General features: G+C 44.3%; 2 protein-coding genes across 2 annotated transcripts in view; one reads left to right on the forward strand and one right to left on the reverse strand.

Annotated features, from left to right (window-relative positions):
• The window catches only part of ITIH5 (inter-alpha-trypsin inhibitor heavy chain 5), a 48,019-nt gene extending 35,366 nt beyond the window's left edge, over positions 1–12,653 (forward strand). Inside the window, exons 9-14 of the mRNA XM_082768670.1 lie at positions 906–1,215; positions 3,744–4,297; positions 4,666–4,716; positions 5,804–5,920; positions 8,362–8,739; positions 10,050–12,653. Coding sequence (XP_082624796.1) covers positions 906–1,215; positions 3,744–4,297; positions 4,666–4,716; positions 5,804–5,920; positions 8,362–8,739; positions 10,050–10,348 — 1,709 coding nt within the window. The 3' untranslated portion in view covers positions 10,349–12,653. The remainder of the gene's footprint in view (positions 1–905; positions 1,216–3,743; positions 4,298–4,665; positions 4,717–5,803; positions 5,921–8,361; positions 8,740–10,049) is intronic.
• Positions 12,654–12,745: 92 nt separating this feature from the next.
• Positions 12,746–24,962, reverse strand: part of LOC309882039 (store-operated calcium entry regulator STIMATE-like) — a gene marked incomplete at its 5' end in the record, with an annotated part of 35,344 nt that continues 23,127 nt past the window's right edge. Inside the window, 4 exons of the mRNA XM_082768680.1 lie at positions 12,746–15,431; positions 21,279–21,398; positions 23,168–23,251; positions 23,989–24,101. Coding sequence (XP_082624806.1) covers positions 15,318–15,431; positions 21,279–21,398; positions 23,168–23,251; positions 23,989–24,101 — 431 coding nt within the window. The 3' untranslated portion in view covers positions 12,746–15,317. The remainder of the gene's footprint in view (positions 15,432–21,278; positions 21,399–23,167; positions 23,252–23,988; positions 24,102–24,962) is intronic.

Here is a 24,962-nt window from a genome sequence, read left to right on the forward strand (position 1 = left end):
GGACACGCAGGAATCTGTTGTGTATGTCTCTTACTCTATTTCACCTGCTTTTTTTTTTTTTTTTTTTTTTTTTTTTTTTTTTTTTTTTTTTTTTACTGAAAGCTGTTTTTAATCCAGACATGCTGATCTTGTAAATTTTCCACAATCAATCCCTCTTTGCTTGGACTAGCACAAGAAATACCTGGCGCCAGGTGACAGCCGTACTCCTCTTCCAGCTTTCTTTTTTTTTTTTTTCTGAATGTGCAGTGGATTTGAATCCTTTCCATGCATATTTTTCTAACATACCTGTATTCCCTCATTTATTGTCTGTTTTCTCCCTCTCTTTCCACTTCAGGCAGTTGCATTCTTTGCTAGGGAATTGTATTTTGAAAACACACTCCTCATCCAATAAAGTCATTTCTTATCTCTTTAAACTTTCTTAGCCACTCAGGTTTGAAGAGCAATACCAACCACTTGTTTTCCCACATGAAGGGCTTTTCTCTCTCTTCAAATCTTGTGCCCTTCAGAAAAATTGGGCAGAACTTGTTTTCCCAGTTCAGATACCATCTCAGAGAGTCCAGTAATTAACTTTAACAGTTTTTGTATGTACCGGTAGGACATAGTATGTACTGTGACTCTGCTTACCATGGCTGCTTGATTGTTGTACGTTGAAACATTCAAGTATAGAGAAATTTCACAGAATCAACTGCAATTCATGTTTCAAATCATAAGAATATAAGCAGCTTTTTTCCAAACTGGTGCTGAGTAAGAGCTGAACTGAGTAAAAGAGATATTGCAAACTCACACAGAGAAAAAGAACATCATAATGTACAGAGTTGCTGTCATTCTACTAAAAGGAGTTTAGGAAAATTATTTGCACCACCCTTAGAAGGGGAAATGAGCTAATTCTTTTGGTGCTTTCCCAGGAACTAATATTAACAGTGCTCTCCAGACTGGTGCAAAGCTGCTAAATGATTACATTGCTCAGAACGACATCGATGCCAGAAGTGTCTCTCTGATCATCTTCCTCACTGACGGGAGGCCCACTGTTGGGGAAACACAGTCATCCAAAATCCTCAGCAACACCAAGGATGCCATCCGTGATAAGTTCTGCCTCTTCACCATTGGCATTGGCAATGATGTGGACTACAGGCTGCTGGAGAGGATGGCACTGGAGAACTGTGGCATGACAAGGCATTTCCAGGAGGATGAGGATGCAGCCAGCCTCCTAAAAGGGTTTGTTCTGTTTTTTCTGTCTTTGAATCTGCATCAGGTCTTGTGGCCATTTAGTGGGAGGAAATCCTCCACGGGAGACGTGGCAAGACATGGAAATTTGTCTGAGGCTCAGCTCTGGTTGAAAGATGCAGGGTATACTTAGAAACTGAGATTTAAAGTTTCTTTCAGGAAGGAAGTGTACCCAGAAATTGTTTCCTTCCTAGCAGACACTCTGAGGGGTACTGGAGCCCCACAGAATGAAGCATTTGTTCCCTGTACTCAGAATAGTCTTCTGGGTATGTAAACCTAGAGAGGTAGAAGGCAAGTGCAAACTCTCCTCAGGTAGATGGAGGGAGGAAAAGATGCATTGATCAGTTTAAATTGACAACATAAACAGCATGTAGTTGTTTCATTCCCTTATTTTGCTTGGTGACCCAAACAGCTTTTCTGTAATCCTCATCATTTAGTGGGACAAGAGATTATGTGATAGCTCTGTCTAAAATATCTGCTCTAAAATGTCAGGAAGTGTGTCAGTATTTCTAAGTAAAATTGTTTGGCTTTTGCTCCCAAAATCTTATCGTTTTGAACTTCAGAAACCAAAAAGAGACAGTCATTGAGAAGGTAACTCTGATTTTGCTTGGATAGTGCCTAATTTATCTGCAGCAATGCAATCATGTGCCTTCCACTAGACTGTTCTTTCTGTGGTGGTTATGCTAGGACATTAGCATCTTCCTTTTAAACCACATTTTGTAGATCCATCTGCCACTCCACACATGTCATTTGCTTCTCTGAACACACATTTTGGATAGCAAGTGGCATTCCCTGGCACGTGAAGGATGTGCTGATTGATTGGGCCACAGAAACCCAGCCCAGCAAGTATTTTTTTCAAACACCTCTATCTGATAAGCAGCTCACTGTTTATCAAGGTCAGTGATGGCAAACCCATTTGGTATCTGGTGCCAAATTTATAAGGAAAAGCACAGTAACTTGCTGGAGGCCAATTCAAGTCACTGGTGGAGGGAAAATGTATGTGGATACCAATGAAATGTCTGACTTTTGTAGTCAATGGATTGTATTTTTACACAGATGCTTGCGCTGTGCTACCAGACAGGTTGCATCCTTCACTCCACCACTTGTATACTCCAGGAGCTATTCCACAGAATGTTCTCAGGTTGAATTCACTCATGTTTTAAAATGTGTTGAGGTCTCTGCATTGAAGATGCTAAGTGCTCAAGAGAGATTTTCAAAGAAAGCCAACCAATTCAGGATTTTTTTTTTTTTTTTTTAATGAGAGAGCGAGAATAAAATAAGAATTGCAACTCCAGCCTTCCAACAATCTGCATAAGCAGATGTGAAAAATAAATGCAGATTGAGCTGAAAAAGAGCTGAGGCCACTTTTTTGTTTATTTACCAAATTAGACTCAAATGTTTTGCCAAGAGATGAGGAGAATGACATTTAAATGGGAAATTTAGCATTCGTGGAGGAGCCTGGAAAGTTCCATCAAAAGCACTTTGCTTCAGGGAAAACACAGTACTGTAAACTTAGGCCTTGACCCCTTGTAAAAGCTTTCTGGCCTGTCCAATGCGATGTATTCTCAGAACAGTGTATTCTTAGTGTAGGGTCAAATTAACAAAGCATTGTAGAATTAAACTATGATGCCACAGAAGCCATTGGTTTGCTCCAACAGAAAATCAACGATAAGGTAGAACTAATTTCTCTTCCTCCAGGCCTCCTGTATTTAGCGGTTAGGATTTCTGCATTCCTTTGAAATACTCTTGATTTTTATTTTCCTTTGCCCAACAGAAAACTATTCTTGCCTGTCCCACACTGACCATCCCAAACTGTAGCAGCTAGGGCTTTTTCCAGCAATATAGAAGTTTTCGTTCAGATACACTCCAGCTTTTTGGGACCTAGTATCTTGACTTACTGTTTCTGGCTATGGAATACCACACATAATACCACTAGAAAACAATGGGTAATGGCATGTTTTCTATGTACACTTTGAAATAACCACAGTGCTTTCTTTAAGCCTGGGAGGCCAAGAATTTATTCTTAACGGACAAGCCCTCTTAAGCAAATGTAAGTGTCCAGAAATATCTCCTTGCTCCTGAATTCTAGTGGAAGCTAGGTAACTGCCAGACCCTGCTGGGATGCTTCTGAACATACTTAAGAGACTCTGCTTAGATGTCTAAGAAACACTGAAAACTAGAATGGGGCAGAGAATAACTTCGGCTGAAAGGCGCCTGTAGAGGTCATGTAATACAGCCTCCTGCTCAGAGAGAAACTACCTTCAAATTTAGGTGAGGTTTCTCAAGGCCTTTTCCACTCAAGTTTTGAAAACCTCCAAGGGTACAGACTCCAATGTCTCTTGGAGCCCAGTTACACTGCACACGTGAATTAAATTTGGGGCCTGGTAGCTCTAACTGCTCCTGAATATCCTGGGAGACATGTTAGATAGTCTGACATCCTTCGCTGTGAATAACTACAAATGCATGTGCATATACTTGTATGAATAGTACTAGCAGTGTGTAATGTGTCTTTATTTTAGATTCTATGATGAGATAGGAACACCTCTCCTCTCTGACATCCGTGTTGATTACCCTGAAGACGATGTGGAACAAGTCACTCAGAACTTCTTCCCTAACTACTTCAATGGCTCTGAAATTATAATAGCTGGCAAACTCATCAACCGTACCTCAGATAGCCTCCATGTGGAGGTGACTGCTAGCAACTCCAAGAAGTACATCCTCCTTAAAACAGATGTGGCTATTGACCTGCCAAGCAAGAACGACATCACAGCTGTCCCTGGCCTGGAAGATGGCAAAGGTGATCAAAACTACATTGAGAGGGCATGGAGTTACCTCACCATCAAGGAATTGCTTAACTCCCGGCTGAAGAGTGATGACAATCAGGAGAAAGAATATTTGATGGAGAAAGCAAAGTCTATGGCCCTGACTTACAATTTTGTAACTCCCTTCACCTTTCTGAAGATGAGAGAGGCAGGGCTCCACTCAGAACCACCTTCAGAGGAGCTTATCAGACCTTCTACTGATGGCATTGGTGAAAAGCTGCAGAGCTTGCAGGGACACAAGGCACCACCAGGTACGAGGAAAAAATAAACATGCTGGTAAGAAATATTTTCAAATAGGTAATTTCTCACAGCTGCCTTGGTAACAGGGATGATCGAGCCAATGAATGGTAGGGTGGTAAACAGAAAACTGGGATTTTCGTATTGATTTTTTTAATTGTGGGCTGGGTGACCTTGAGCAAGACCTTTTAGGCACCTAACTTCCCCCCGGAAGCATGTACTTTAGAAACTACAAAAAAAAAATTAGTGTTTTGAGGGAAGCTTAAAATATCTGTAGGAGTATGTGCAACAATCTCTCCAAATAGTATCTTGTGAGCATTATGCAAATTAGCATTATGGCTCTTTCTGCTGCTCAGTAACAGCCTTCTCTCCCCACTCCTAGGTATACGCAGACAACAAGATACGCAAAGAATTAAAATCTCCAAAACTTCAGGTCAGTAGCTTTTTTTTCATGCCTTTTATAATCCAAGATATTTGGGGTTGATTTAAAACAATTCACTTGCATGCCACTGTGGTGTAACCATCCTAATAGTTCAGCCAAAATTCTATTTACTAGCCTGCAGAGCAGGGAGGCAAATGAAAACAAAAACAAAATACTAAAGGGATCAGGAATGAGGATAGGTGTGGGGAAACACATAAAGGGAGTTGATCTACAGTATTTGATTGTCATGTTTGAAAATAATGTAGATCAGTGAACATGAAGTGTATTCTCTCTTTACTAGAACTCGTCAAAAAATGTTTAATTTTTATAAAGTAATGTTAAAACATAAAAATGTTGTTGGAGAAGAAAAGAAGAGACAATCCTATAGTGTTTTAATATTTTCCTGTTGCTTCTATGTAACATTTTTTTCATAATTAAATGAATAAAGAATAAGCCCAGATCAATAATTTAGCCTTGAACTGCGCTGGTTAAGGTCACAGTTACTTTACAAATTAGGGTTTTGGCTTGTGTTATTATCATACCTATCTGGTACTTGATGTTTTTTCAAGGACTGTTGAAAAATTAAGGTCATGGGATTGTTTAAAATCTGTCATTGACTGCTCCAATCTGATACTGAGATTGAGGAAGGTTCAGTGGGAGGTGTACCCATGTAGCAATTTTTGATTAGAGGTTATATTTACATATGCTGGGGGGTGTTGCCTACAAATGGAGTATGGAAAATGGGAATATAACTTGCATGACAACTCCCATATGAAATGGTATTTCAGGAAGAAAATACCCTCACTTTCTCCTAGGCTACTTTGGGCTTCTGTTTTCATTAAAAGCCCATTGTCTTCTGTGAGAAAACCAAAGCAAAATAAAACAATCTTTGTGAAAAACAAAGCAAAACTTGGTGTTTCCTGGCAAATTCCATCTGACTGTTTATAAACAATAAACCAGGAGGCCTTAGGAAAACAAAGCAAAAAAAAAAAAAAAAAAAAGGGTGAAAAACACACTTTGAAAAAAAAAATTTGTTAGAGTCTTAGACTCTGGAGTTTTGTGTATATCTCACATTTGTTTCCTTTCCGTGTCTTCTCAGCGGATGGAGACCCTCACTTTGTCATTGATTTTCCCTCCAGCAAGTTCTCTGTTTGCTTCAATATTGATGGAGAACCCGGAGACATTCTTCGACTCGTCTCTGATCATAAGGAATCTGGTAAGCAGAACTTAGCAAACTAAGCAAAGTAGTTGCTTGTGCAAACTAAGCAAACTAAGCAAAGTAGTTGCTTGTGAAGGAAAGCTGAAGTGCAAGGCCAGCGCTGTAGCAATAAAACCAAGGTATTTCGTAGGCGAGGAACCAGAGGAAGTTAGAAAAAAAAGTTCTTTTCAGGCCAGACAATGGAAAATTCATGTACACCAATTTTCCAGCTCTACTCACCTGGATTAGAACGGGAGGTAAACTCTGCGCTTACCTCCACTCTGCCATGATTTACTGGTAAGTTCACAGCAAGCCTAAAATTAAGGAGGCATGGCCACCGTTACACATATGACTCATCTACAGAAGCGAGTGTAAAGTGATTAGACCATATCCATAGGGAAATATGGTTTCTGGCTTTTATATACCCAAACTTTTCCCAGTTCAGGTCTTCATTGAACATAATGAAGGGAGTGGCAATTCCATGCAAAACTGCCAAGCTCCACGTATGAGGACCATATTGAACCCCTTCAGTCCAGCTAGATTGGAGCGTTCAGTTCCTGATGATGAGAATCCAGTATGGCCTGTGGTAGCGCTTGACCAATGCTGTAGCAAGCACAGCTGAGTAAACAGGCACAGGCATTTTGGATTGTCAGAATTCAGTGTTTACATGAGCCAAGCAGCCACCAGCATGCTGAGAGATTATACAGGGGATTCATGTATTTGGAGGCAGCGTATTTGTTTGACAGTGCAGCTTCATCAGCCATCTAGTTACAAGGTCACAACGTGCAAATGAAAGATTTAACAGCATGGACTCGACATGATTGCTTGGATATCAGAACTTCACTGTTTACTTACAGCACCAATTGCTTCAGGACAGAGAGAAGTACAGGTTAACCGAGCACTGAGGCTGTTTCAGTGAAGAGACTGCTAAACTGATTACCAAGGCATGGCAACCTTAAGAAAACCCACATAATTCAGGATCTGCTTTACGCAAGTCACTCTGATCTCCAGAGGCCCAAACTGTGGTCTGATCCGATCTGGAATTCTAAGCAGGGCAGCTAATAAGCAGATTATGTCCTGAGCAGGGAAATGGTGGGAGGCAGGGGTGTCAAAACCAGAGACAATGCACAGACTTGTTTTACAAAGGAGATAAACAAGCCCCACAATAAAGGCGCAATAATTCTATTCCATGTAGCAGTGGCCTAGCCTCCATCTTTTTGCGTTCATGCCTGCCTCAGTAAATCACATCCATCTCCTGGCAATGTTACCCTTAAATTTCTTTCACAGAATATGTGCTACTGCTTGAGTCATTCTGTGGTTCAAATGCAGGATGAATTTGAGGAAAGCAAGCTCTGTAGAACTAGCAAGATGAATCTATGAAGCCAGAAATGACAGATTCCCTCTGGAATGATGGGAGATGGAGACATTGCACCTAAGTGTTGATGTCTTGGGGTCTAACTTGGGTTAGCCACAAGCCTCCTCCTTTATTGTTGCTGTCTAGTAGCTGTGCAGAGACCTATGGGAAGTGAGACACTGTCTTAGGGACAGGAAGTCACAGAAGTAATTAAAATGATGGCTAATCTTGCTGTGGACATCTAGGCTTCAGTTGACTCAATGAGATCTGCATCTTGGACCACTCAGAAGTATTTCTTTTGGGTCAAAACTGAGGGGAGCTTGAAGGGCAGCACTGGTGAAGTGGAAATAATCCAATGCAGTTCAGGGACCCAACAGGAGGGTCTAGGTCCTCCTCTGCAGTGACACAAGGAGAACCTGAATTTCTTACATTGTTGTCTGAGGAGGTTTAGCACATCACACTGTTGTAGGTCAGGCTATTCCCTCTACAGGTTCTGATGGTCTTTCATGTTCAGGCTAAGGTAGTAGCCCTTACTCTGTGGTTTCCTAGGTTACATCTCTTCTTAAGAGTCAGGTAGTGACAGACATCAAACCTCAAATGTCTACTGCTTTGAGATCCTCTGACACAGGCCCACCAGCAGCTTGTCTTAGTTCTCCAAGATCTGATGTGTTTGCCCAGCTCTGAGCTTATGCTTCAACACATATGCAAGTCATACCATGGCAGGTAGGGTTATAGCAGTCAGGAAGGTAAATATATACCTTATGTAGCTGAATAAGCCCATGTCATTGTGTTGATGATAGGTAATCCAAAGCTTAGAAACAACTGATCCTGTCTTGTGGCACGGTATACACATGGTTGGGACTAACGAGACTGGGGCACCTGTCTCCAGAGCAAGCCAGTATTTCTTAGCTTGGGTAAATTTAGGTGCTCTGTATAAGTTAATCAATTTATAACACATTGGCCAACCTGTTTTGAATGCTGGTAGGTGAAATAAGTTGAACATAAGGTAGTGAATATGCATATCCTTGGTTACAAGGCTTGTGTCTTTGAGACAAGAGACCTATTCTTGGTTCCAGCTTTCACTTACTGATTCTTTTCCTGAAAGGTGTAACAGTGAATGGGCAACTAATTGGAGCTCCTGCACCACCCAATGGCCACAAGAAACATCGGACTTACTTCAACACCATCACTATCCTCAGCAATAAGCCACAGAGATCTTACCTAGAGATCACACCCACCAGGATCATCCTGGATGATGGGGAAAGGCTTATTCTGTCCTGTGACCGGAGCGCTGTTGTGCGGAGCAGCAGCCTTGAAGTGTCCGTCTCTGCCAATTCCAACATCACTGTGACGATACGAGACACAATCAGCTTTGTCATCCTCATCCACCACTACAAGAAGCCAGCCCCATATCAGAAGGATCACCTGGGGTTCTATATCTCCAACAGTAAAGGCCTCTCTTCTGACTCCCATGGGTTACTGGGTAAGTAAAAGGTTCTCAGGTTCAGAGCTGTAAACCAGAGAAAAATGATTCTTCCAGTTTTAAAGGACAGAGACAGGAGGTGATGAAAATGGTAGGTGGAAATTAAGTTTCCAAACGAACTTTTACTTCCACTTGTCAATGACTTCTGTTACCCGTATCCCCAACTCCTCTCCCATCTTTCTCTGTATGAGCTATCTTCCACTATCCCTGATACACCTGTGCCTGTTTTTCTCAAATCCACTCTTTTTATTTTTTATGTTTAATGCAGTTGCCATTTGAATGTGCACACTAGAAGCTCCCAGAGATGAATAATACAGAGAGAGAAACCAAGTATTTCGCAAGAACCCCTAATACGACCAACAAGACATTCTCTCATGATAGTCTTAAATCAGAATAACCCAGCTGCTAATGTGCTCTCAGGAACATAACAGAGTTGGATCTGACTCTCTTTAAACAAAGAGGAGAGTCAACTGAGGTCTTGAAGATCCCGAAAGAGAGCTCTAGTCACAAAGCTAGTGCATTGCCAGAAATTGCTGGCTTTCAGCCTTCAAGTTCTGCACTTTCATATGTACAGAGGGTCTGTCTGTGCATCACTGAGCTGTTTACATTGAGCCTGGTTGAGATCAAGAAACATAAGTATTTCTTGTTGCCCCTTTCTTTCAAACTTTTGTAGTGAAAGGCAAGCCACCCCTGCATTTTGAGAGCAACTAGCCTTTAGGTAGGCTCAGAGAATGTCTAAATGGTTGGGCTCTTTCAGATGAGAAGTAGTGATGTTCATGGACATCTACAGGTGCTGAACTCTAAGGCTGAAGTCATGGTTTCCATGATGTTCAGATACTCCCAGGTTAAGCAGAAGATGATCTTTCAGTAGTGCAGTTTTAAATTCAGGCCCCTTGCATGTGCAAAACTCTAACCTACACTTAGGTTTGACATAAAAGACCTTGCCCCCAAGAAGGTAAAGGAAGAGAACTGGAAGCTGCAGGCCTAAATCGTTATCCACTTGCTGATGGGCTTTTTATGGGCTGTTATCCTCTAGTAACCATGGCCCACAGAGGGGAACGTACTGCTCAAGAAGCTCTAGCTCAACCGATGTATCTTGACTAGTGGAAGAGAAATAGGGTTTTATTCTAATATCTATCTCTGTTAGATTTATAAAAGAAACTAAGGACCTAGATTCATCCTGCTATTACTGAGAAGCCCTTTATAACTCCATACTTTAAGAATCCTCAAAATACAGCCTATTAAACAATTACCTATAAGTACAGGCACAAAACAACCACTCAAAGAGCGTATTTTTTCTTGTCTTTCAGGTCAGTTCTTGAACCATGAAGTTAAACTTCTTCAGGAATCTCTAAACACAAGTCATCAGCAGGTTGGTCAGAACCAAACTGAAGCACTAAAAACAAACCTTACAAATACCTTGAAAGTGAAGGGACGGCTTGTTCCTGTCGTGTGGAAGCAGAGGAGGATCTACAATGGCCAGCAGCAAGTTGACTGCTGGTTTGCCAAAAACAATGCAGACAAATTGATCGATGGGAGCTATAAAGACTATTTGGCTTCTCATCCTTTCGACACTGGGACCACCTCTGGGATGATTAACAGCCTTTAGGACTGATAATCGCAATGCATTGCAGCAGCATGTGTGACAGTGGGTCCCTTCTGAAGCCTCTAGAGATAGGCAACTTATAAATATTTCTTTACTTTGTGGTGCCAAAGAAACCAAGGCTTTTTCCCCTTGGAATTCAACTGTCTCTCTTTCATGCTAGATGAACAGGGTTCATCAAATTTCTGAAGACAAGGATGGGGGGAAGGGTTGAGGACACAGAGGGACCAATGTCCCATGGGACGGGAGGGAGAAAGGGACTAGCTGTCAAATCTAACAGTGCAGAGAGCTGCTGGCCTTCAAATAAACCCATGCAGGGATCTGTGCAATACCCCCAGGGGCTGGTGAGTCACCCAGTGAAAGGCATGAATCATGCAGCACAGTGCCTGTCTAACCTTAGGTGATAAAAGTTTGCAAAGAAGTGACTTGGAGCACATGCTCCAGCCATGGTCCCTGGGGAGAGAAGAGCAAGAGAGGAGAGATGGGTGGATATCCATCTGCAGAAAGCTGTTAGCATCAAAAAGGTAACAGAGATCAAAACCTTAAATCAACAGGCCACAACAGGGTATTGCTTTCATGGCTACTGGGATGGGGTTTGGATTTGCCACTGAGCATGATGTTCCCTGTACCACTATTACTTAATACAGCGGTGAAAACCCTTGTGTGGTTTATTGCTGTCCCAGAGTACGGGCTGCCTGCTTCAAAAGCACCTGTGGTCCCCAGCAGCAATAGGAGTGGTGCTAGCTCCCATTCCATTGAGCATACCATTTAAATGACATCGTCGGTTTAGTGATTTCATCCTGATTCTTTACTCCCTCTGTGAGAAACAAAATTCCATCGTGAGCTTCCAACAGACCTCCCACCTCCCTGAGCAGAGCATCACTTCTGCTTCGCGGGGATTTAGATTTGCTAAAAGATGATGAATCTGCACCCTCAAATCCTGTGACCCTATAAAGCACTGTCTAAATCTTGAATTTAGACTAGAAATTTCTAGTTGCTTTTCTAATCAGGGATGAAGTATTTATTTACTCCAAATTTTCAAAAACTTTTCATCCCAGTTCATACCCTGGCAGCTTCTCCTTCCTTACACTGCAGGAATTTGTACAGAGCAGGAATTTGGCAGCAGGAAGTTAGGGAAGGGTCTGCCAGCCACCCCCACTGCAGGTGGTGCTGCTCTGCAAGGAAACCTCCAAACCCAAACAGCAAAGCTGTGGTCTATTTTAAAATGAGGCACCGCTGAATAATGCTATACATCAGCCACAGGGGAGTTTGCTGAGTAGAGAACTTGGCCAAAGACGACTTTGACAGCCACAAAGACGTTTACATGACAAGGCCAAACTGAACTCATGTATATGCTGCCTTTTCCAGGACTGAAAGGAAGGCGGGTATGTGCGGGGGGTGGAAGCATCCCCAGCAGCTAAATGATATCCATGTGTTAGAAGAAAAATGAATTGCCAGAGATCTACAGAAATAGTCAATCTTGACTGATTTTTTGCATATTTAAATAACATACTGTTGCTGTAGGAGCTCCAGCTGGTGGTGGTGGTTTGGGTGGGGTTGTTTTCCAGTTGCTTGGTCATGGAGTTAGCACTCCTAGCGCTGTGACAGCAGAGCAGGTAGAGAGCACAGTTGCTCATTCACACCATGTGTTGTATGGAGAGGGAAACAGTCAAAAGCAACCAGCTAGACTTAATTGTGCTCTGGAAAGTCTTTCTGGAGAGCTCAACCACCGTAAAACTTGTGCTGGGGCTCATGCATTGGAAGAAAACATGGAGACAAAAATACTTACTGCCTTGCTCCTAGCTGGTTTGGAAGACAGCCCTCCTTGCAAGGGAAAATTGAAGGAGAGACCTTTGGCAGTCCTGAGCATGCAAGGACTGAAGAGACCAAAGCTTAGCAGTGTGCACTTGAATCAGAAATTAGAGAAACAGTGTCTGTGAGGTTGACCTCTCCACCCAAGAAGGTGGGAAGATCACCCAGTCCATTCCCAAATCCCATTCCATTTCACCAGCACAGGGTGAACAAGGTAGTGGCAGTGAACTTCTAGACAGTGCTAGGTTCAGCAGGTGTCTTCATACAGTTGTTATTACAAAGAGCTTTCTTTGAAATTTTCACTCTCCTCCCACATTTTGCTGTTCGAGTGTATTGCAAGGGGGAGTGATTCGGATAGGATCTCCTCTCTCCTGTATATAGGTATGTATAGATACACATATGTATTGCTAATGTTTCAGGTGCATCATTGGTCCTCTTGCCCAGCCAGGAACACATTCCTTCCAGGGTCTGAAAAGAACAATGATCGAGTCCAACTTCCCAGCCCTGTGAAGCACCTGGAGCAATATACTCAAGTTCTCCTTAAGGCTCCAGTTATTCATTTCACAATAAATATTTTACAGTGAACGCTGCAGTGAAGCTTTCATTTGGCAAAGACGAAACAAGCTTTGAAGCTAAGGGTAGGTATGCTTTATGCTGCTGGATAAACTTACGTTACCTGATGGCTGAAAGAACCCCTCAGAAGGTCATCCTCCTGCTACCCCAAGAGCACTAAGGGCAAAGGTAGGTCATAGACTGAACACTTTGGCCTCCCCAGTCTCTAAAGGTGGTATCACAACACTTTTCCTCCCTCAGAAGGAGGATTTGTTCAGGTTTGGTCTTCATGCCCCTTTGTGAGAGCACACAGGCACCCAATGAAGCACATTGTGCCAACTGCACACATCTATTCTCAGCTCCAAGAGGATCAGAAAGCACTTGGCTCTGCAGTGATACGGTTAAAGGTTGCAAGCTGCTGAGATAGCTCAGGAACGAAGGCTGAGCATCACTTTGGAGTGTGCAATTTCTTCTGTTGTGCTAACATTTTAAAGAGAGAAGGGAGGACTCCAGACTTTAGGGTTGCTGAAACAGCAGTGGAAAGGACATACTTCCCAGGCTATGGCCTGTTGTGAGCCACCTCACCCAGCATCAACCAAAAGCTGACCCATCATGTTTATTCCCTGACCAAGATCACATCACTCATCTCTCATTTTAGGGCAAGGGCTTTGCTGAAGCTGAATTTGCATTCTTCACACTGCAGCACTGTACTAAGAAGCCCTATAGCAAGAACAAAAACTGAAATACCAGTTCCCCTCGAAACAGAGGCAAGATGCTAACAGGGAAGCAATTTTCAATTATTTTTACTGAAGACCTTAAAAAGCACAAAAGTTGCTCCAGCCCTTACCAGCACAGGACTCCACCAGACAAGAAAAAGTTGCATTGTGAGCGATTTCATGAAGCAATATAAATGATCTGTTCAGAAAGCTGCATGTCATTTGTTCCAAGAGCCTTCTGGTATGCCAGCACAAGTAGGATTTTGACTATTAAGTAAGGAAGAAACAAAAAGGCTCTTCCAGAAATACATTATAAGTCTGCACAGCTGCGAGCATAGCCAAGCATGTCAAGTTCACTAAGGGGCATGTGAGACTTTGATTTGCATCTAACACTTCTAAACTACTTTGAAGTTGGGAAAAAACAGCCACCCACAAAACTTCACATCCTCTGAGCCTCACTTTTAAAGGACTAGAGCCCTAAGTGAGAAAAGCCAAACCCTTTAACTACACGCCTGATTAAGGAATAGGGTTTTGGGAATAGGGTTTTCCTATGAAAACAGAAGGGAAGGAAGACTAAAATAAACAGATCTCCTGCCCAACACTTCTGGGGACAGTTTTGCAGTATGCAAGGCCTGCCTATAGCTCAACTGGGTCTACCTGTTTGTACAGTGGATCCTGGATCAGATCTTGCTCTATGGACTGTTCCCTGGTTCGACTCTGCACAGTCAGCCCAGCTGTATCTGCATCCAGTCTGGGAGTGCATTGAGCAGCTGCTCGGGTCTGTTCCCAGGAGAGCTCCAGAATGTTTTGGCATTTTTGCTGTTTATAGACTAACACGGCCTGTTGACAACAGAACAAGGGCAAAGCCCTGCACCTCATGCTTGCCAGGATCTGAGATGACCCATGGATTATCATCACCAGTCTCACTTGAGGCTCTTCTCTTACACCTACAAGGTGAGGGCAGGTTAATGAGGGTTTCAGTGTACTCTTCTGATCTGGCTTTTCAGTATGTTCCTGCAGAGATTTTTCATGATTGTTTTGAGCTAGGTAAAAGGAGTCGACTCCTGTTTCCCAGCAAACATAAGGTAGCAACTGCGATCAATCCCAGATGACTGCTCCTGACTGAATCTAGCACAGGCTGATGTGGCAGCATCAGGTTTTGCACTGAAGTGGCTCATACAACCCATCTACAGAAACTCAGTGCTGGTTCAGCTTTCTGTAAATTTTACAGGACAGCTCTGCTGTGGGGAGCAGCTTGCCTTACAAGGAACACATCAGTTAGACCTCAATAGATCCCACTTCTTTCCCTTTACAGGGTTAAGGTCCCACAAAAATAATAAGCATAATCAAGATAATGTCATATTTGAAGCAGTTTTAGGTCAAACATTTATTGCATTCTTTATAAAACGGTAAAAAAAAAAAAAAAAAAAAAAGCATCAGATCCACTGAGAGTCTTTCCAATTCAAGATATTTAAATACATATTGCAAAACAGTTCTTTTGAGCATCTGTGAATATAAAAGTGTCAGAGTTCAGACGGTACAGGACAGATTCTTTTTCCATTAAAAAAACACACAGCCTTTGGATTTCAGTCTCCAGTCCTGACAGTTATACCCAGCTGGCCAGCCAGAGAAGTACACATCCATACCCCTAACCTCAACATGCCTGCATGTGTTGAGGTTAAGGTCAGACAGCTAAAGCAGATACTGCTCAAGCCCATACAGGATACTCAGACACCATCCCAAAGAGACCACTGTAGAGGGATGGGTCTACATGAGGCAGGCAACCGGATCTCCACAGATCCACAGGGTTCAACTTGCATTCCCCACCCTGCCCTTCCTTGGCCAGCTCAAGGATCACAGTGCTGCTCCCCTTCCTCCACCTCGTCCCGGTGCTGTCAGATGACCACCTGATAGCTGGGCTGCTTCATCTTCTGGTTCGTTCCCTGGAGTCCCAAAGTGTCCTGGTCGCTTTCAGACTGCTCAAAATCCATGTCTGGAGAGAGCAGCACCTGGGGAAGAGAACAGACAGATGATCATGGACTCCAAGTCCTCAGGCAGACCCAACTGGAGTTTTCTGTGCTCTTAATAGTGTAGGAAACATCCCCAAGCAGAAGCTTGTGAAGGGGTCAAGCACCCACGGAGGGGTCTGCTACAAGATTTCACCCTCCCTGACTGAGGAGAGGTCTTGAGGTCACCATGACTACTCCAGTGACAGCCAGGCCCATGTGGGTACAAACACTATTGCTCCAGTGTCCCAGATCCCCCTCAAAAGCAGAGCAGGCAGCTAAAAGCTCTGACCACTGAGGGGCAGGACTCACACCCTGATATTCACATTCAGTAGCTTTGGAGGAGACGCACAAAAACTAGGCCGCATCTCACAGACATCTGCGCCAAAGGGAGACATTTCCCCAGGCACCCAGCTGCTTGTGATCTCCAGAGCTCAGCCAGGGGAGCAAGCTGAGCTACACTTCATTTCAGCCATGGCCAGAGAGCTCGAGGATGTTGTCCTGGCCTGGCACCACCTTATTTCCACCTAGCACAGGATCTCCTAGCTCAGTCTGAACTGCAGGCGCCAGAACAGCGCACAGACACCTCAGGACGAGCTGTCTGCATGGATAGTATCCACAGCTTGACAGGTTGTTTGCTCAACCCCATCCTATCCCTTCTTTCTACTACAGAAGCCCAGCTTTGTGCAAGAGAAGCCCTACTGTCGTTCAGCCCCAACAGCAGCTGGCCCTAAGTATATTTAATATTCATCAACCCTTCTGCTAGGGCTTGTGTCACACCAGCAGTACCTGGGAGCCAGGACATAGGATTTCTGGTCAACACTGGTCACACACATCACAAGCCTGGCCAGGTCCTTGGCACCTTAGCACCTGACTCTAGAGAGGCCTCCCAGCACAGTCAAGGGCCTTCAGTTTTATTTCTGAGCAGTACCAGAAGCCCTTTCCCTTCTCTTCCACTTGCCCCATCACAGAACCCAAACAGAATCATTAGTTTGTGGCCAACATGGGGAAGAAAAGTCAGCTACCACACTTCCCTCACCAAAAAAAATGCAGTGAGGCAGCATAAATTTCCCATCCAAGCCTCAGCCCCATCTGATCCTGCTCCAAAGCAGGAACCAATGCCCTATCAAGCCCCCATTCCCATCCCATGGTGGCCCTCCACCTCAACTAAAGGACATCTCAGGGGCTTCCAGCTGAACAGATCCCACTGACAGCTTGGCTAGTCCCAGAGCCCAGCATCCCTTGGGGGAAAAATCAGGAGCACAGGGACTAAATCCCTAAATTTAGTCCTATTGATGGCTACCTCCAGGCCCAGCTGTGAATTAACACGCCCTCCACTTGTTCATTTAGGCAGCGTCAGGGCCAGTCACCAGAGCAACTAAACAGGAAAAACAAACTGCAATCAATCAGTGACTTCAAAGAGGCCAAAGGGCCGCAGGGGAAGACTTCCTCCCTATCCTCACACACACTCCAGCCCCTCCATCTGATCTGGTTATCCTCACAGCAGCACGTCAGATATTTCAGATATTTAGGATAGCAGTAGATCAGATTAAGATCTCTCGTTCCTCTCTATCCACCCCCAAATTGGGTCTATACAGATTTGTTGTTGTTCAAGACATTGCTGGAGATTTTCCAGCTCTTCCAAGCAAAGATTTCCTCTGTTTAACATTTATATATTGTGATGCTGTTGGACCTGAAAAAACGGGCAGTTAGTCACACGCAGCGTTATAAATCACTGAAGTCTGACAGGCCACAACAGGCTGTCTTTGGGGTTTGATGAGCTGGTAATTTCGGTGGCTTTCAGCTGCAAGCTCAAACCCTCTCTCAGTGCCTGCTACGTCAGCTGTGGTTGACTGAGCTTTGGGATCCCGACACATTCAGGCTGCTACCTGCTCCCTGTATGGCTCATATGATGCTGCTTGAGCCGGCAGTCCTCTGGTAAGCTTTCCACAATTCCCTGGGGAGCTTCTTTGTGAGAAGACATCTCACCCCTGCGACAGTCATGGCTCACACCCTCAGATATGGCTTTTTGAACAGTTTTCAGCACAGCTTGGCCAAGGCACTTCCCTTACAGATGCATCCAGGCCAGAGGCACAGCTAGGAACAGACCACAGCTTCGCAGTCCCAAAACAAGGTGCTGCTGTCTCACCCGGCAGTCCTCAAGTACTTCACACATTCCTCCCCACACAAGGACAGCAGCTTGCAAGACAATCCAGGTCATGTTACACAAAACCACCCAGATCATGCTACAGAAGTAGGGCTGGCCAACCTGTTCTGCCAACCCCAACTGTCCAGGAGAAGAGGCTTCACTACTGGTTTGGGACCCTTCCAAGCAGACCCTTCGGATGATCCAGTCTTCTCAGCAGCAAAGAAAGAAATTAAATAGAGTGATAAGAGCTGAGACATGGACTGGAAAACAGAGAAGCCCAGGGACTACCTCCCTGCAAGCAATAGAAATTTGTTTGCCTAAAACTCTACCAGACTGATGCAGAGGCAGGAACCATCTCACCTGCCTCCTACATCTGAGCTTAGATGAGTTGCCACGTATGGGACAGACTCCTTCCAGAGGCACCCATCTTCATTTAACTTCTCCTAATGAGCAGGCTCACCCAAGCTCATCCTAGGCTTGAGCTATTTAAACATCAGCTCAGTTAGCCAACAAGCAAGTCAAGCTCATTCTCGGAATATTTTTCAATATTTAAAGCAAACAGTAGAGGTATTGGCATTCATCAGCACCTCCTGCCTAGCACACGGCCAAAAGTTACAGTTCCTATGGAGGTGATTAGGATTGGTGTTGAACTCCACAATAACCAAAGGCAAGTCCCATGCAGTGTACCAGCTTTCCTCCCAGCCTTAAACCAGCCTCCAGTTTCACTCTGGTGGCTCCTAGAAGTACCACTGCCGTTAGAACTAATTTTGCTTTAATGCTCATCTCTGGAAATGTAAGCTTTCAAAAAAAAGAGCAGAAACTCACCCACCTCCCTGGGGAAAAACAAAACAAAAACAAGGCCAAAAAGATCAAATAAAGCATGATAAAAACTGAGTTGTTTTCCTGAGTGTAGAAAACAAAGAAACCACTGATTAGATCTAAAGTTTATCGACGCTCACAAGGGCAAGGGAAAGAGATTCGGGTCAAGGGCAGGACACATGCAAAGCAGAAATAAATCCGTGTATTGAATGCATTTCCCCAGCCTGCATAGCACCAGATTCAGACCAGTACTCCTGAGACCTCTCTTCATCCCACCAGAAGGCAAAAAAGGATGGCATGAAAATTTGTGGATTGCTAAGTCTCTTCTTGCTACCCAGCTGGCCTACCAAAACAAAGGCCAAACTGACTTTTCCCGCTACCCCTATGTTAAATGCTGAGTGCAGGTTTTTAACAGGTTAACTCCCTGTCCCCCCCTTTTCCAAACTCCCCCTCCTTCTCCAAAGACAAACTGCAAGTATGAGTGAAAATAATGACACTAGTGGCAAGATAGGCAGAGAGCTGAAATTCAAGAAGGCAGCGTGATGGGGAGCTGTTGGCGCCTGCTGCTAGACAGCCCTGATGAACCCTGATAAACCACAGGACATCAGCCTCAGACAGCCCTGCCCTGCTTGGAGAGGCTTCCCAGCTCCCTCTCCCCTGTAGCCAGGCATGAGGAGAGGAATTCCCCCACTTGCACAGGTTATTAGCAGGAAGGAGACCAGAAAACCCTCATTTTCTGGTTTGGAGCCTAAATCCCAGCCAACCCAGCTGTAGCACTAGCCAGCCAAAGAGATCTTTAACTCACAGCCTGAAAGTGATGACAAAGCAGGAGCCTACAGCTACACCTCAAGGCCCAATGCCAAGAAGCAGAATTGGAAAAGAAGGTCATTCATTAGTTGTTTTTATTTTTTTATTTTATTTTATTTTTTTTTAGCATCCTTCCCTGACCAAACTATTTTTAGTAGGGCTGGATCAGAGGCACAGGAGCACAAGGAGGCAGTCCTTGCAGACAGCTCTGATGGGGTGCCTGTCACCCTGATAGCTCCCATGGTGATCAGAGTTTCAGGACTGACAGCTGACTTGCACCTTAAGGTCTCAGCAAAAATACTTGAGTCAAATACTTGGAACCTGGGTGAAGCCTTCAACACCAAGGGTCACCCTGTGGGAGCCCCATTTCCATCACTTGAAATAACCTACATCAAGCTATCGGAAGAGCCTTAGCAAGCAGAGATTAACAGGTATCTTCCCTTTAGATTATCCAAAAACTGACCGAGAGGCCACAAAACCCCTGTCTTGTCCAGCAGAGCAAGGCAGAGGGGCCAACTCCATTCCCACAGAGATCCAGCAACTCCGACACCACCTGTATATCCACAGCAGCAGCAGCCTGAAGGCTTCCATGACACCTATGAGGCTAGATTATCCATGTTTAGGTCACAATGGGTTGGAAAGGAGGCTGGAGTCTCAACTGGAGATGCCACCTCCTTGCCCTTGCTTCTGAGCTGGGGTAGTTTTAACAGATTTTAAACCTCCAGGAACACAACAGCATACCCAGTGAATGAGGCAAATCTTCACCACCAGCTCTGAGCCAACCTCCAACCTAACTTTTCCAAGGAAATACCATTCTTAAACATCATCCACCACCAAGAAGCCAGGATTGTGCCATAACCAGGGAGAAGTTTGTGCACAGAATTAATCCACCTTTAGCATAGTGTGGCTTGGGTTGGAAGAGACCTTAAAGGCCACCCAGTTACAACCCCCTGCCATAGGTAGGACACCTCCCAGTAGACCAGGTTGCCCAAAACCCCATCCAGCCTGGCCCTGAACACCCGCAGCAGAGTTTCTCTGGACAAGGTAGGAGCTCCTAGTTAGCTGTGCTTTGAAACTGAGGACTCCTATCTAGATGTACTGGCACTGCTCAGCTCAGACCTCTTTTCCCTCCCTGGATCAATACAGATTTATCAAGGATGCCCCAGCCATGCACACAGCTCAGGAAATTCCCTGGGACATGCTGCTCACATGTTTTCGGTAACCTTGCCAAGCTACAACTGTTTATCTGGAGGCCAGACCAGGAGGAATGACTCACTTGTCTCACCAGCTGCTTGCATCTGCCTGCCCTTCCTGCAGGAAGGATTCCTCCGATGCTGGATCCCCAGCAGCAACAGCCAGCTCCCCACTGCACCTCTGAACCATCAAATCCACCGCTGCTGGGTGGACCATGAAGCACACCCTCAAACACGACTACCTCTACATGCACTGCAACGTTGCCAGTAATCAGCCATCCCATTCAGTAGCACAAGAGCAGAGTGTAAAGAGAGCTCAGAGCAAGAGCTATTTCTGTTCATCCTAAATTCCTCAGCAGAAGCTACTCCAGGAGCAAGCCTGCAACTGCCAGAAGCTATTTTATCTTAGCAGGTCTTGCCAGCCAGCTGCCGATACCAGGAGTCATAAAATGTGCACTCTGAAACCAGGGCTGGGAGCCAGGGGAAGGAAGGGAATTCAACCCAGTGGCTCGGGTTGTGGCTGTAGCCCAAAATCTGATGGGAAGCACAGACTACCTGCCTGGAAAGCTGTGTATCATTAATAATGAGAATAAAGCCTGCTGGTCTTGGAGTGTTCCACTTCCACCCCATCCCTTGCTCTCCTTAACTTTAAGGTCAAGCTCAGACTGCACCAAACAGTTTTCTATAGCTACAAGGCCATTATCAATCTGAATAACTGAAGGGAAAAAAAAGGAGGACACTAGGAGCAAAACAAGCTCTTTGAAGCCAAGACTGACCACAATTAATGATGGCAAAGTTGAGTGACAGCACGGGGGTGCCCACCAGCTTCAGCCTGCCACTCCAGGCCAGCTCTTCCTGGTCTTTGGACATCTTTGGTCTTACCTGAGATTCCTCAGTTCTCCTCGCCCGAGGGGTTTCTATGGATCCATTGATGTCCAGGCTGTCTTTCTGCTTGTAGTATTTCCTCATGATCAAGCTGTCCACAACCCAGAACATAATGGCCTTGGGGAGGAAGGAGTTGCATAAATTAGACTACAGAGACCAAAATACAAAGACAACTAAAACTTTTTCTTTTTTTCTCATCTGGATTCTCCAGATCTCCAGTTCCCAGCAATCTGAGCTGATATCCAAAATAATCCTTCATTATGTGTCTGTAGAGGTTGGATGAGGCAAATTCCCGAGGTCCCTTCCTCACATAAATTGTCAATTCCCGATTTGCTAGGGACCCAGTGAAAACAGGCAGTGATAGCCAGGTTTCTGCCAGAAGTAACCTTTGAACCAGCTCCTATTATCTGCTCTGTCTGTACCACTTTGAGAATGAGGTCATTTTTATGAGAACCAGTTTGCTTTTGAATAAGGAAGCTCACCATGGGGATGGGAGGAGAGGTACAGGCAGGTAAATTCAACTCTCCCAATGCTCCATCCATTTTAAGAGTCACAAAGAGTAAAAGTCACTGCTTGTCCAGGAATGATCCTAATGCTAACATCTTGTTCTCACTTCCCATCTTGGTAGGAACTGAGCTGCAGCTCAAATACTCCTCAGGACTAGGGGAACTAGGAACTCCTGAGCTTTTGCCAAACTAGTTTTGAGGATATCAATTGTTTTGGTAACCCAAACACCTTTCAACATAGTAACTTAATCTACGCAAATGGCTCATGCAGGACAAATTGCTTTATAGTCAACTTCAAATTCTGAATTACAGTTCTTTACTCCCTACACCTATTACACCTATACCTATTACAAAAGCTTCAGCACTTCTGTTGATGTGATGTTTTTATACATTTACTAATTTTTGTGAAGGTGACATCACAGCTTTACAACACTCAGTTGGACAAAGACCATGTCCAGCAGATCTACTCCTGACAACACCCAACACCTGTCTGAGCATTCACATCTCTTGCTTTAGCATCCCTTTGTACACATATTGCATTACAACAACATCTATACAGAACACGGTCAATCTGCTGCCCTCATACATAGAACATTTGCAGAGAGACCTATCTGAATCTGTCATGAACTTCAGAAGACTGATGAGCTCCCAGGACAACCAGATTACTACTTTAGTGGGACTCCAGCCTCTATTTCTGAGGAAGAGAGGTTTTTTGGCCACTCTTTAATAGCCTTGTTAAATATAAAAGGAACTTTTTTTTTGTTGTGGTTGTTCAGGCTTGAGTACAAATAAGATGCGTTTGAGATATTTGAAGCCCTGTGCTGTTTGTAGGGACTCTTCACTTGGCATGTACAACAAAGGATATCAAGTTGTTTTTTCCTTCTCTGGCTACAGTACACTTCAAAAAAGTTCTCTTGATCAAGGACAGCCTTTTTGTCAACAGATCACAGCAAGAGGACAGCTTTTTGCTCTTCAGGTGCACAGAATTATCTTCATTTTCTTTCCACCCCTCTCCCACAGGCATTTTTCTTTTACCTCCAACTGAAAGCACAGCAGGTTGCCAAAAGTCACTACTGACTATAAGCCATGCTATAGTCACTTAATGGGCTTTGGGGCATCCCTGTACCTGCAACTTGCTGCTGAGGTGCAGTTCTCAGCTGATGAGCTTCAACTTTCCCCCAAAAGTAAAAAATAAGCCACCCAGCATCTTGGACAAGTGAAATACTTCTGGTAAGAAGTATTTTTACTTCCACTCCCCTCTTCTCCCATTCATTTCAATTACTCAAGGCTGCCCCAAGCCAGATCCTCTACACTCTCCCCTTTGGAAGGCACCACAATTTCCAAACCACCTTATCCAATATTTGCAGAGGCATAACTTACATTAACTATAAAAGGCACAACAAGCATGACCAGGACGAGCTCCAACTGGGGGTTTGGGATGTAACTCAGGAGGATCTGCTGAAGCTGCAGACAGGAAAAGAAAAAAAAAAAAAAAAAAAAAAAAAAAAAAAGATATTTAGAAGCATTTGATTCTGTATAGAGCAAGAAGCGAATACTGCTGATCTTTCCGTTTAACTACCCATGGCAACAACTGATGGGACTGTCCTTGACTCAGCTGCAAATTAGGAACACCAGCCATGCACAAGGTGCATGGACAGGAATCCAGCAGCATCTCTGGAGCTAGCAAAGTGCTGCTGAACACATTCACATGCAGTCACATACTAGATCCTAAAGTCTAATGACCAGCACAGTTACCATGAGGTACCATTCAGAAGCAGGGGTTGAAGGATGGGATACTGCTTTGACAGAGGTGAATTTGGAAAGAACTACGAGCCCCACTAGTTTAGACATGAGATCACAAATAACAAACTGACTTGACAAGATAATGTGGAAATCCCCTGGCAGAACTGTAGTAGCTCAGCCGCCAACCCAGCCCATTTTATCCTTCCAAGGATGGAGGAGAAAGCTAAAGAAAAGCCTTATTCCACTAATTTTTGACTAGCAGGAGAACATACCAGGAGCCAAGCAGTTATGAAAGTCATGTTTTCCCCAAATTAAGTAATAGCTAATTATCACAGAACTGTCGACAAGTAATAGGGATTAAAGACCTACCATGATGTGAACCATTAACAATGCAAAGCTGACAAGAAACAAGCTGCAGCAGCTGTAGCTAGAAAAAAAAAATGCACTGGGGAGCTTACCTTTGTCCAACCAGGGATAAGCAGGACAAGGCTGATTGCAGTCTTCTCAAAAACCATTATCAGCAAGTAGAGGATACACTGACCAATCCAGGCAGCAGCTTGTGGAGGGTCACCTGGAAAAAACAGGACATTCCATCTAACACAGGACAGGAGGAGACAGCCTTGCAGAGAAATTGCCTCGTGTCTGATACCCAAGTTGATCAGAGGGACAAGGAAAGGGTTCCCATACTGCAAATTCTGCAGTGAGACAAATGCTCACCTGCAAAGAAAAAGTTATAATAATGGAGAGATTCCATAGCTGTATGACCACGCACCTGGAGTAAAAGGTTTTGTTATCCCTACTGGATCCAGAGATCGTTACTCCACTGAAGATCAAAACATGACAAGATCTAAGCCCAAAGCTTTCTAATTTATCATTTCAAAAATCAAATCTAACTTGAAGAAATTTTAGTAGGCTTGCAAAGATGCATCCCTCACTAGTTGCAGCACATTTTGCAAGCTGATATAGAGAAACAAGAGCAGAAATAAAAAGGTGCTCCCCATTTCCATTCGTGCAGGCTCCCTGTATCAGGGCAGCTCTCTCGTACTGCAGTTGTGCTTTTGAACTGAGCTTGGCTTTAAGCAAGAGAACCATCCCTCTAGAAACCACTTTTTCCACTCATTTGAGAAGTGCCTTACAAGGCAGGCAGGCACCTTCAGAGGGGCACAGCCTGAAGCCCCCAAATCCCCCGTGTTCCTCCAGCAGCCCCAGCACTCGCTCAAAAACCACATATCTGGCAGCCAAACCTGGGCTCTCTGGAGCCACAGCACAGCAGCATCACAAGTGCCTAATCAGAGAGCTATTTCTAGTAACTTTAAGGAGATTATAACCCCAAATAGGGTTTGTAAGAGATGATCCAATCTCCTCCACTTGAGGAAGGAAGCACAGAGCCATGGAGATGTTCCCCGGTTTCAGCCACCGATGGGCACTGCAG

The sequence above is a fragment of the Aythya marila genome, assembly GCF_965140915.1.
Source record: "Aythya marila genome assembly, chromosome: 1".
NCBI classification, from domain to species: Eukaryota; Metazoa; Chordata; class Aves; order Anseriformes; family Anatidae; genus Aythya; species Aythya marila.